At 27.4% G+C, this 12,589-nt stretch overlaps 1 protein-coding gene across 1 annotated transcript; it reads left to right on the top strand.

Annotated features, from left to right (window-relative positions):
* The first annotated feature begins 843 nt into the window (after positions 1-843).
* On the top strand, positions 844-1,881 carry LOC113871690 (protein MAIN-LIKE 2-like). The gene is made up of 3 exons (XM_027508789.1): positions 844-993; positions 1,105-1,446; positions 1,807-1,881. The coding sequence occupies exons 1-3, from the start codon at positions 844-846 to the stop codon at positions 1,879-1,881; spliced, it is 567 nt and encodes a 188-aa protein (XP_027364590.1).
* Positions 1,882-12,589: the final 10,708 nt, after the last annotated feature.

Below are 12,589 nucleotides of genomic sequence, written 5' to 3'. Positions count from 1 at the left end.
TAATAGTAAAAAATTGAATGTATTATAATTGACTATATACTAATTTATATTCAAATTAGAGTAGTAAATATTTAAGATTAAAAAATTGAAAAATAAATAATTTAATTAGTATTAATTAATTATGATAAAATAACAAATTTACTTATGTAGTTTAAATGTTTGAAGTGATAATAATTAGTTTAGAAAAATAATTATAATTATTTAATTTAATTTATGATGAAATAATAAATATACTTATTGAATTAAATTTTTATATTGATACTAATTAGTTTAGAATAAAAAATGTTAAACATATAATATAATTTTCAATAAAATAAAAAATTTAGTATATTTGAATTATGTTATTAGTTGAAAAAATATTTAGTAAACTTAAAATAGAAGCAAAAAATAAATTTCATTAATAAAGGTCATTCATATATTTAGGACAAAAATTTAGTTTAAAAATTAGTTTTAAAAAGCTACAATTATTTGAGAAATGTTAAATTATGAACAAATAAAAACTTTATTAATTAATATTTTAAATTGAATGTGAATAATAGAAATTTAATAAATTGTTAAAATATTTATATTTTATATTTGAATAATGTGATTATGTAAGAACATTATTATATTATAGTTGATGTATGTTATTAATTTTTTTATATAATTAATATTAAAATTTGAAATTTTAACCATGTTGTTTTGATAACTTAATTAGTAGTAATTCTTATACACAAAATATGAAAATTATAATAAATATTGTACTAACAAAAAAAAATTGAATTTTTTTTAGATGGCTTCTTCTTCAGGACAGAATAGGATCATTTATCTTGGACCAGAGGACCTTCATTATTGCTTTTATAGATGATTCATGTATCTGAACATATTTGGGATGGTCGGGTTCATCCTATTTTGAAGGTTAGGAAGAGCCAATTTATACTAGCTAGTTTAGATGGTGTTCCACAAGAGATCCTTCCACATTTAGAGCTTGCGGGATTTACTAGAATTGCTCACGTATGTCAGTTTCCACTAGACCTCCCATTGATCATTGCATTAATAGAGAGATGGAGGCCAGAGACACACATTTTTCACTTGCCTCAAGGCGAATGTACGATCACTTTGCAGGATATATCTGTGTTGTTAGGTTTACGGATTGATGGAAAACTTGTGATAGCACCTATTGGAGGTAATTATGCTGATATGGTTGAGGAGAGCTTAGGAATTCGACCAGAACATGATGCTTTTGTTGGTAGCTTCTTGAAGATGAGTTGGTTAAATCAACATTTTACTCATGTTGTGATGCATGCACATAGTCCTTTACATATCACCCGATTTGCTAAGTCTTACATATTGCGGTTGATTGGGGGTTTTATGTTAAGCGACCACTCCAACAGCAGAGTCTCAGTCAGGTACTTACCTCTACTAGAAGATTTTGTGGTCACCGGTGAATATAGTTGGGGGTCTGCAGTATTGATCGACATGGTTTAGGTGAATTAGCTGCATTACTTGTTATGTGAACATGGAATAGGTTTCCATTTTTAGCTCTTAGTAACCCCCTACACAGGAGACCATCTTCCATATGCTACTGGTAATTGTAAACATTTATTTGTTCAATTTTAATTAACATACCTTCAATATTAACATTATATGTAAAATTTTGCAGGTGGTTGGCAAACCAAAGGAATAGAAAGGGGAGGAGAGACGTTGCGTATTTTGACATGCTTAGTCGTGAAAAGATAACCATTGATTGACATATGAAATTTTTGTCATATTGTACTTTTCTTCTCATTTTGAAATATGACTTGAATATTTGTGATTTATTTGCAGATAATTTGGCAACCATATTCTGTTGAGCTAATTCATTCGTTGCCACCTATATGTTGTGAGGGAATGGATTTGTAGAGAGTTGTAGTGCCTCTTATATGTTTTCAGGTGTGTGAGTGGCACTAACCAGATTGAGTCATACGGCAATTTGATATGGTTCAACATATACCTCGTGGTCCATACCAACCAGATGCACTACATGACTTGACACTGAGATGGAAGACATCTGAGAATTGGCAAGAGAAGCTTAAGGATGTCTTATACATTTGGGAGAGAAGGAGAGATTGGGTTATGACAAATGACCCCCATATTGGTTTGCTAAGTTCCAATTCTGAGTATATGCAATGGTATAGAGCTCACACTAGACGTTGAATGACAAGGGACGCAGCTGTCTCATCACTACTTGTAAGTATAATAAAGTGTATTTAAACACATGATTCTACTTTCCAGTTATGTTTGTTATTGATATTGTATTAAAACAAATGTTTATATAGGGTGATGATCTTGAGCGAGCCTACTACTTGATGACTGATGGCTATGATTCATTCACTTTTGATGAAATGCGAGACTTGTGTCAGTTTATGCTAGTTTTAAAGAAATGTTAGTTTTAAAGAATGATATGGACCGCATTATGGAGCCTATTTCTTCATCTGAGCCTCTCATACAGAGTGGAAATACTGATGATCCAGTTATAGATGTGGGTCAACCTAGGGATCGTAAAGAAGGCATAGGATTACAAAGTAGATGCATAAAGGTACAAGCGATAAAGTGGTCTCTTTCTCCCATTCCTGAGCATCCTGATGGAGAGTTTTATGTTCCATCGCAATTTCCTTTCCACACACAACATTGAGGTCTTTCATTGCATCCTCTCTACGCTTCACAAAATATTCAACCATTCGTCCATAAGTGCATTTTATCATAGCGGTTATAGGTAAGTTTCTTGCCCCCTTCTATACCTTGTTAATTACCTCTGACAAATTCGTGGTCATGTGTCCATAACGACATCCTTCATTGTCGTGACTCAATGCCCATTTTTCCTTTGATATGTTATCAATCCACCTCTGTACTTCTCGTGATTCATTGCAAAATCTTCTAAACTTTTCTTCGAATACAACCTTCGAAAGTATATATGCTGCAATGTACAAGAAGTCATTATAAAACATATAAAATAAATATATGAAAAGAGGAACACAAAAGGCATTACATTTTGTTACCTAATTTTGTCAGCTGTTTTTTCAATTCAATGTTCTTAAATCTATGATTGAAATTGCTCGCAATATGATGAATGCAATAAACATGAAATGCATAGGAGGTTGACATTCGATATGTGGGTTTGAAACAACACTTACGATGCTTTGATGCCTATCAGATATTAAACATATTCCTGTCTTTGTTGTTACGTGCACACGGATCATTGCCAAAAATCATTCCCATACTAACAGAGTCTCTCCTTTAACTATAGCAAATGCAAGTGGTAGTACACAATTATTCCCATATTGAGCTGTTGCAATCAACAATGTGTGACGATACTTACCATACAAAAAAGTTTCATCCACCTGAATAATAGGTTTGCAAAAGTTGAATGCTTCCTTGCATTGATTAAAACACCAAAACAATCGTTCAAAAACTCTAAATCTGTTGTCCTCTTGATGTCCAACAACAAACGACTTCGTTTCAATCTTATAAACAGACCCAGCAGCAGGAAATTGCATGTACTTTAACCATTTTGACAATATAGCATATGATTCATCCCAGTCACCAAATATTCTTATAATCGCCATCTGTTTTTCCTTCTAGGCCTTTTTGTATGAAATTTTATATCCAAATTGAGTTGTCATCCTTTCTTGAATTAGACTTATAAGCAATGATGGTTCAAGATTAACCATCCCTACACAAAACACAACATAATAGGTAAGTAACTTTATGTCTCATAAGGCTTCACGATATATGATGTTATGGAAACTTTCATAAATATAATAAAAACTTACCAATGATGTATGAACAGATCAAATCTGAATCTAGCTTGGTATGGTCTTGAGATATTGTAGGGTTGAGACACGTATGTTTACCCCCACACCTTGTTATTTTTCATTTTGTTGATTTTTTAAGCAATGATGCTCTTATTCTCCATGGACAACCATTGTTATGGTTTAAACACCTCACATGCAATTTTGTTGGTTTTGATTCAACAACAAAATAACTCTGATATATTTTTATTGCATTTTGTTTTAAGGCATTTTTAACTTCATCTTTTGACTTAAATAATAAACCTACATGTAAGGGATCTCCAATAACCCATGATTGATCTTCCCTAATTTCTTTAGCTTTAATTTCTTGGTCTGTGTGTTCCCAATTAATATAATTATAGTATGGACTTGCTTTCCATAAAGGTATTTCACCTACACCTATATATAAACAGACAACCATTATTCATTATTATAAAATTTTATAATTTAATCAATATACTCTTTAACTAACAATACCTCCAATATTTTCTTGTTGTAAATTTAAGTTTGAATCAAAATCATCATTCACGTTTGTATCTGATGAGCTGTCTAACGGAATATGTCCTTCATCAACATCATCATCACCATCACTATTGACTTCTTCATCTTTATCCTCATCTTTATCTTCATTTTTATAATTGCATAAATTTGCATATCCTTCAAAATACATACACTTATTCAATATTTTTCGTCGGTAAAAATAAATTAATATTCATAATAATAATTTAATTTATACCTTCTGTATCATTTATATTGACCATATCCATAAAGTTAGGCGGTGACATTGATAAGCTTAAGTCCAACATATTTGAGTCAACTCTTGAACTCTCACCAAATGCAATATCCACATATAATTTGATAACAGTTGTAATACTTTGTTGTTAATACGCACTAATCATATAATTAATATATTCATCATCACATATATCAAATACAATGTATTGTTTAACACTTGAATCAACCATAAAACGAGAAATTATTCTAGATATGAAATGATTATTACTAAGATTCAACTTGTCATGAATCTTTTTTTTTCAAATTCATAAAACTTATCCCTCTTCTTATCTTTATCATTTTTTTGTTATCTTCAAATGTCACACTTTCATTTCCAACAACAATTTTTTCATTCTAATATACAATAACAATAATCTCACTCATTCTGCATTTATAAAAAATATACAATATTAATAAACAATTGCAATTATACTTATTTATATAAATAATCAAATTAAATTATTATTAAAACATACAAACATACTACTCATTTCACATATTTTATATTACAAAAAAATTAATATTTTACATATGTATTCCACATATATAAACTAAATATTCACAACAAATATATCAATTTTAACATCATAATAATATTAAACATTTACTAACATAATTTTTTTTATTTTTTTAACAATATCTAAAAAGTTAATTTTTAATTCCAACATATACAAAAATACATTTACTAAGTACTGATCAATTTTAATTAACAAAACATTTCAATTTTAATAAATTATCAAAAATACAAAAATTTCACCAAAAATTTCAAAATTTATAACTAACCTTACAATTTTTTTGAAAGTCTTCCAAATCTTTGATTTCAAGCCTTTCTTCGTTTCAATCTTGATCCAGCGAGGGTAGGATTATATAGCCAAATTTTTTTGGATATTAGAGTGTAGCCGCTGCTGCTCATTGTCTTAGGGGTAATATGAACTTTGTCTCATATAAAGATGAAATTCACAAGATTTACACAAGTGTCGTCATCTTAATATTTTATCTGCATCAGGGACGAAAGTCCCTCATTGGTTCACGTGTCATCCAAGTGGCAAAATCAAATTTCAAATTTTTTCTGCTTTTTGTCTTTCTTATATATGAAATAGCTGACACATGTCATATTATGTAGTATTTTGTCCCTCTTTTAGATGAATTAGATTAATTAAAAAAATAAAAAATTAATTTCATCTGACTTCTGTACGAAACATGGACTAACGTGGCAAAAATTTGTCTCAGAGAAGGAATTAGTTATTTTTTTGTTTTATTTTAGTAATAAGTGATTAAAAAAGCATTATTAAGGTCATTAAGCCCTAATATATGTCCCCTTTTCTTTCAATAGAGGTATCAAAATATGCTAGTTAGTCTCAATTAGATTGTGCTTTTACAGCTTATATGATTTTCAAAATGGGTTAAACTAGAGTCATTATTATAATATTGAAATTTACTATCTTAGCCCAACTTTTGCAAGTTGTAGGCCGAATGAGCTAGCAGCCCATTAACTTTGTTTTTCTTTTAAAAAATCATCTTAAATTTTTGCAGACTAAAAATAACTTGTTAATTATAGACCAAAAATTTAAAGTGAAAAAAAAGTGTTCAATTTAATAAGCGCAAAATTTATTATTTATAAAAACTACTAAATGAAGTAATTTTAATTAAAGCAACTCAATTTTGGCTTTAATAAGTTAAAATTAAAATAATAAATTAAATTATTTTTTTAAATAATAAGCTAATTGACTAACTTATTTTAGGGAAATTAAATTTTGAGTGAAGTTTAGTGAAAATTCAACAAGGCTAAATTATGTCAAATCTCTGGTTGATCTATTGACTCTCCTCTCCCCTTTTTTCAATAATTAATGGGTGAAATATCCATTAATTTTTAAATATATTTTTTTATAAACATAATAAAATCTTTTTAATTGAATAATTAAGTAAATAAAATTTTATATTCATAATAAATTATTAAATTCATGGTCAACTTTGGTATACATATATAAAATTTATAAATAATTAACACAATTACACTGAGACATAAACTCAATATTATAAATTAAGATGAAACAGTCTCTTTTTAATTGATTCACGTGCATAATTAGTGGTTAATTCTTACAATTAATTTAAGTATATAAAAATATTTTTTATTATACTTTAATATTATAATTTTTTTTAAACATTTACTCATACTTAAATCAGCTACTATAAATAAATTGTCATTTAATAACACCTAGAAATTATTGAACATTATATTAATTTTGTAGTCTTTATTTATCCAAAAAATAAATTGACTATATTTGATAACAATAATTAATATATTAATTGTATATATTAGTATTTTTGCTAATAAAATCATTTATTAGTATACAAATAATTTGATAATATAAATAATTTGAGAACTAATGTTAACATTATTTATTTATTTATTTATAGTGTGAGCTAACTATTTTTTCTTCGTTTTATATGTTATCCTATTGAAAACTAAAGACTCTGTCTTATTTATTCATATTTTTATAATGCAACTTTTTTTTTCCGACACCAAACCCTTTATTAATTTGAGTTAAAAAAATAATATTACTTATTTATTTTTTTATAAAAAGGGATCAAAGAAACTGTAAAAAGAGTACAATAATGGGTTCCAATAATCTTATGGGTAATCTTAGAAAATTATTTAAATTATTGATGAAATTAATGTCATTAGTTATGATTTTTTTCAAGAACTCAATTACATTGTGACACATGATAAAGACTTACGTGTAATAAATTTTTATTAAAAATTATACAATAATGCAAAATATAATATATTAATAACATTAACTTTTATAAATTCTAATCTATTACTTATATTAGAAAAAACAGTAATTATATTTTTAATTCTTATAAAATAATTAAAAGAATTTTATATTGAAAATTAGAGGTAGTATTGACAATTTTTATAGCTAACATACACATTAGTTGAGAAGTACTATAGCCAAACAACCAATAGATACATTAGTCAAGAAGCTTGGTAGCTGATATATATAGGATGCATTGAAAAGAGTCTACATAAAAATAATTTATGATTTTTATAATTTTTTAGTTTTTTAAATAACATATTTTATATATTTATTAAAATAAGCTCTCTTTTTTTAACTTATGTTAATAAAAATTGTAGTCAACTTTACTTTATAAATCCTATCTATAATAAAATTTTATTAAATAAATACTTAAATTATTATCCAAATGCACACGTGTGGTTGCTAACTAAATTTACTGAAAGCGTGATTTAATTGGTGTAGAATAGTAGTTTTATCCAATTTGAGCTGCAATGGTTCATATAGAAAATACTTGGAATTAAAAACAAAAAGTTGCTAATCAAAAGACATGACAATTAAGAAGCTAGGTGGTCTCTGTAAGATATCAATGGATATGGTTGCTAGGTGATGTGCATATCCATCGCTAAGTAGCAGATGGATATATTAGTCTGAGAGCTTCTTAGCTAATGAACATATATCAACTAAGATACTTACAAATTAATATACGAAAATTTTGATGATGAACTCAATAAATTATGGAATACTACTTACTTATATACTATTTGATTTTTATTATTATTTAATATAAGACATGATTACTTAACTGTGAACACTAATCTAGTAAATTTTGTCATTGGTATTGGTAGTGTAAATTCTCATTACTTTCGCTGAAGTTAATCTGATTAATCAATAATATCGAAGTGTGACTGTTTGTATACCTTGGACTTCATCTGATATAGACGGTGATTGTGACTTGCATCATACATTCCCCATTCCCACTTGTGCTTCTAATGTATGTTGTTAGAATCTCAGAAGGTATAGGAACTAGCCATGAATCTTACGACTTTTCTACCCTGCTACAATATATTAACCATTTAACCATACCATTAAAGTCTCCATATATTACCATCAAACAATGTCTACTTTCTTAACTGACTGTTTTCAACCAATAGTTAATTATTAATTCATGGAGATTAAATTTTAAATTATTATTGCAGTGACATTTTCTTTGGCTGTTTCTAAGCGTTTATATCTTGGTCAGCTTTGGTAGTATAGATAACTAAATTTGAATAATTGACTTAAAGCTAGTGGTCCACTTGGGACATTCTTTTGTCAGTGGTTGATTCGAAATACGAAAATCTATCTGACTTTTGTTTGGTAGCTATTATTCTAAAACTTTAAATAGTGATGACAAATAGCTTTTAGTTTTGTACTGAATTAAAAGAAAATGATTTGGGTCATTGGCTCAAAGCATAGCAAGGGGGTTGTATTGAAGATTTCACGGGTTTTCTGCTGCTAGTTTACTCCAAAGTACCAATGATTAGTCCAAGGCAATTGGGTTAGAAAAGAGCAATATGAGCCGGTAGCTCAAATAGGAAAATAGTTGCTAGATATTTTTAGGTTTTGTACGAAAAAATTTGAAGAGGGATGGAAGGACAAACAAAAGAGAAAGAATGTATGAGAATCGAGGATTAATATAAAAAATTTTAAATTAAAAGAATTTAAAAGTATGAGGTGAAGAATGTTTTGTTAAAGTTTATAAAATATTTTTTTATTTTAAAACTTTTATGTTAATCTTGTTTTTTTCATTAAAAATTAATTTTCAAAAATGAGAAACTTTACTCTCTCTACTGTATATCCCTGTCTTTTCTCTCTCATCTGCCATTTTGAGCAAGCTCCAATTTTATTGTTATATGTTGCATCGTACCTCAGGCCTCTTTCTACTTCCACTCGATCTCCTTTGTGCTTTAAGGACAACCCATCAATAACTACTGCAAGTTCAACTTCTTTATGTTTGTTTCTGTACTCTTCTTTTAAGCTATTATAGCTACCCAAGTTACTTTTTTGTTCTTTTTCCTTTGCAACCATCTTAAATCCGAGTATAAGAGGATGAAGGATTTACGAGTTGGCTTCGTAAATGCGGTGGTGATGTGAGGTTCAAATTAAGACAGTGGTGGTGTGCGAAAGAAGGGGTCAAAGAAGAAAAAGAAAGGGATTAAGAAAGAAGAAGAAGAAGAAGAAGAAGAGAGTATAACCAAATTTATGGCTCGCTCCTTTACCGCTCCTTCTATTTGTTTCTTCAGATTTCGACAAAAGCTGAAATTGAAGTTGGACAAAAGGAACCGAGGCATTCACCAATGGTTGCTTTGGATTGGTTAATTTTAGCTTGAAACGACTAATGGCCCAACCTTAGTATTCACTTTTTTGAACAAAAAGATTATAGAAGAGTTTCTTTGACAAGAAATATATGAGCATGAAACCAAAGATGGGTTATTGTAGGATAAATTTTGGATGGAATAATTTAACTATTTTCAGTGTTGTTTTTAATAATTATTACAATAAAAGTTAATATTAAATATTAGTGTTTAATCGTTTTAATCACAAACAATAAAATAACATATTTAAATTTTGTCTTTAATCGTAACATTTTTGTTGGGTTTGTGAGGCAAAGTCTCTGTTGTGATGTGATGCTTTAAAATGCTTTCAGTCTGAACACTAATATAAATTAATCTATATGCATATTTGAATTATATAATTTAATAAATATAATAAAATTATTAAAATTAAGTATACTCTATGTTAAGTTGTTTGGAACGCTTATGTACCTATATGACCAGGAAGTTAGTAAAACTCGGTTGCCTTGGTAAAAAGTAAAATATCTTAATTGACAGTATAAAATTAAAATTTTTATTTTTATTCACATATGTATATATATATAGATAAAATAACGATTATTAATTTTTATTAAAATTTAAATTTTACATTTTGCTAAAGAATCTTTTTTCTTGGTCAAATATTTTCGCTAAAGAATCAATATCTCAATTGTATTTGTGTGGGCCAAGTGAAATCACCAAACTGTTTTATGCTTTGATTTATCCAACAAAGGTTCATTAAAAGGTTGTGGGCTTTTAAAACACTGCTGCAACTGATTTCTCTTTGACTTTCCTGGATCAACTCATCGTGTGGAGATAATAAACAGCTCCTCTGTCTATTAAGTAGGATGAAAAATAGTCCATTAAGAAAGTCATGAAAAATTAAATTAAATTTAAATATATAATTTTTCTAATAAAATATATAAATTTTATACCATCATCCAATCACTATTCTCATGGCATTAATAATTCTTAACTTTTATAAGAATTAATATAAAAATTCTATCTATAATATATTGTAATTAACTGGTAGAGTAAAAATTTGTATTTTGACATTGCATTAAAATTTTATAAATGTAAGCATAAATATTATAAAATTTATATTTATTTATGAGTATTATATATAATATTTTAATTGTAGATAATTAAATAATAAGTATATATAATCAAAAGTAAAATTTTAGAAAAAAATTTATTGCATTTTCATATGTATACTATATTATAATTTACTACTTTATTATAATTTTATATTATATTTAATATATTTTAATGTAAAAATATTTTTAATAATATTTATATTTTATTAATTCATAATTTTTAAAATATGTCGTATTCAATTAATAAATTATAGATAATGAAGATAAATATAAAACTTAAGTACTTAACTATTGTAAGTTTTAGCTCTTTACAAAGTTTTTAACCAATAGACGAATGTACTCATCAACTATAATAAAAGGAAGAATTTAATATTTTTCTAGTATAATTCCCTTGAGATGAGATATGGTTCACTTTTGAAGCAAAAATCATTTGAACCTATCATAAAAAAATAAAAAAAAAACATGTGATTTGATTTGGATGATTAAAGTTTGATATAAAAATTGATCCAAATTTATACAGTATGATTTGGATTGGTTAAATCGATTTTCAATTTTTATACACATATTATCACAATTTATATAAAAAAAATTACAGATAAAGTACATAAACATTTAGATCTTCTATCTTTTGTACAAATAAATAATTTATATGAAAATACAAAAATATAAATATGTCTTTATTTCATATCTAAATGTTCACACACATAACATATACAAATTTATCTAACATGACCGCATGTAATTAGCATCCTTAAAAGTTCATTAAAAAACTAAAACAATAATACATAATCATTTTATATTCTCTAAGTCTTCCAATATTTTCTCGTTTGTTTATTAGTCTCTTCTTCTTTGGTAATGCAACCAAAAGTCCTACATTTCAATTTATCATTTAGTATTATGTTGTTAAGAAATAAATAATTTAAAAAATTAATTTATCTAAATTTAAGCCTTCTAATACTAGTACTCATGCCAAATTGAACATTTTAATTATATTCAACATTTGACTTGTCCTCACTTGCTTGCGGGATGGTAAAAATTAAATAATAATAACATCAATAAAAAAGCTTTAGTAATGACTAATTTTTAGATTGTTATAAATAAATAAAAAGTTTAATTATATTTTTGTTCTTCATAAATGTAGGTTATTTTGTGATAAATTTCTATAAAAATTTTTGTTAGGATTTAGTCCTTATAAAGTTAAGAAATTAGGATTTAGTTATTGTCTCAACTCTCTTCTACTAAATGCTGAGTTGATTCATGGAGAGTCAGGTCAGTACTTCCATGTGGTGCCACGTGACATGTCGTGTTATTTATTTGTTTATTTATTTATTATTTAAAATTAATATTTACAAATAAAATCCTTAACACATTTTTAATATTTGCAAAAAGGCTCTCTTGTCTTTCCTTTCCCTTTCCTCTATCCACTGTATACCCCTCCACCTCCTCTTCTCCTTCCCCACATCCTCATTCCTATCCTTCTCCCTTTTCGCCTATCCTTAACCTCATTCAAGTACCCTTCTCCTTTACACCATCCAACTCTCACCCTCTGCCCGACTTCATTCTTATACATTCTCTTTTACACCACCCCAACCCCATTGTCGTACCTTCCTCCAACTTTCACCCCTCTCCCAATCTTAGAGGAGAACATCCACAACAATGTGATATAGACGTGCAACATGCTGGAGGCTGGAGTTTCAATAGTAAACATGAAAAGGGATCCAATCTAATAATCTAAAGTCACAGACTCAAAGGATGGA

This window comes from Abrus precatorius, unplaced genomic scaffold (genome assembly GCF_003935025.1).
Source record: "Abrus precatorius isolate BTA unplaced genomic scaffold, Abrus_2018 Scaffold7, whole genome shotgun sequence".
Classification (NCBI taxonomy): domain Eukaryota; kingdom Viridiplantae; phylum Streptophyta; class Magnoliopsida; order Fabales; family Fabaceae; genus Abrus; species Abrus precatorius.
Note: the sequence above shows the minus strand (reverse complement) of the source record. Positions and strands in the feature narration are given on the sequence as shown.

Coding starts and splice junctions, on each gene's coding strand:
- LOC113871690 (XM_027508789.1), top strand. CDS start 844: ATGATTCATGTATCTGAACATATTTGGGATGGTCGGGTTCATCCTATT. Junction 994..1,104: donor GATTTACTAGAATTGCTCAC/GTATGTCAGTTT, acceptor ATCACTTTGCAG/GATATATCTGTGTTGTTAGG. Junction 1,447..1,806: donor AATATAGTTGGGGGTCTGCA/GTATTGATCGAC, acceptor ATTTATTTGCAG/ATAATTTGGCAACCATATTC.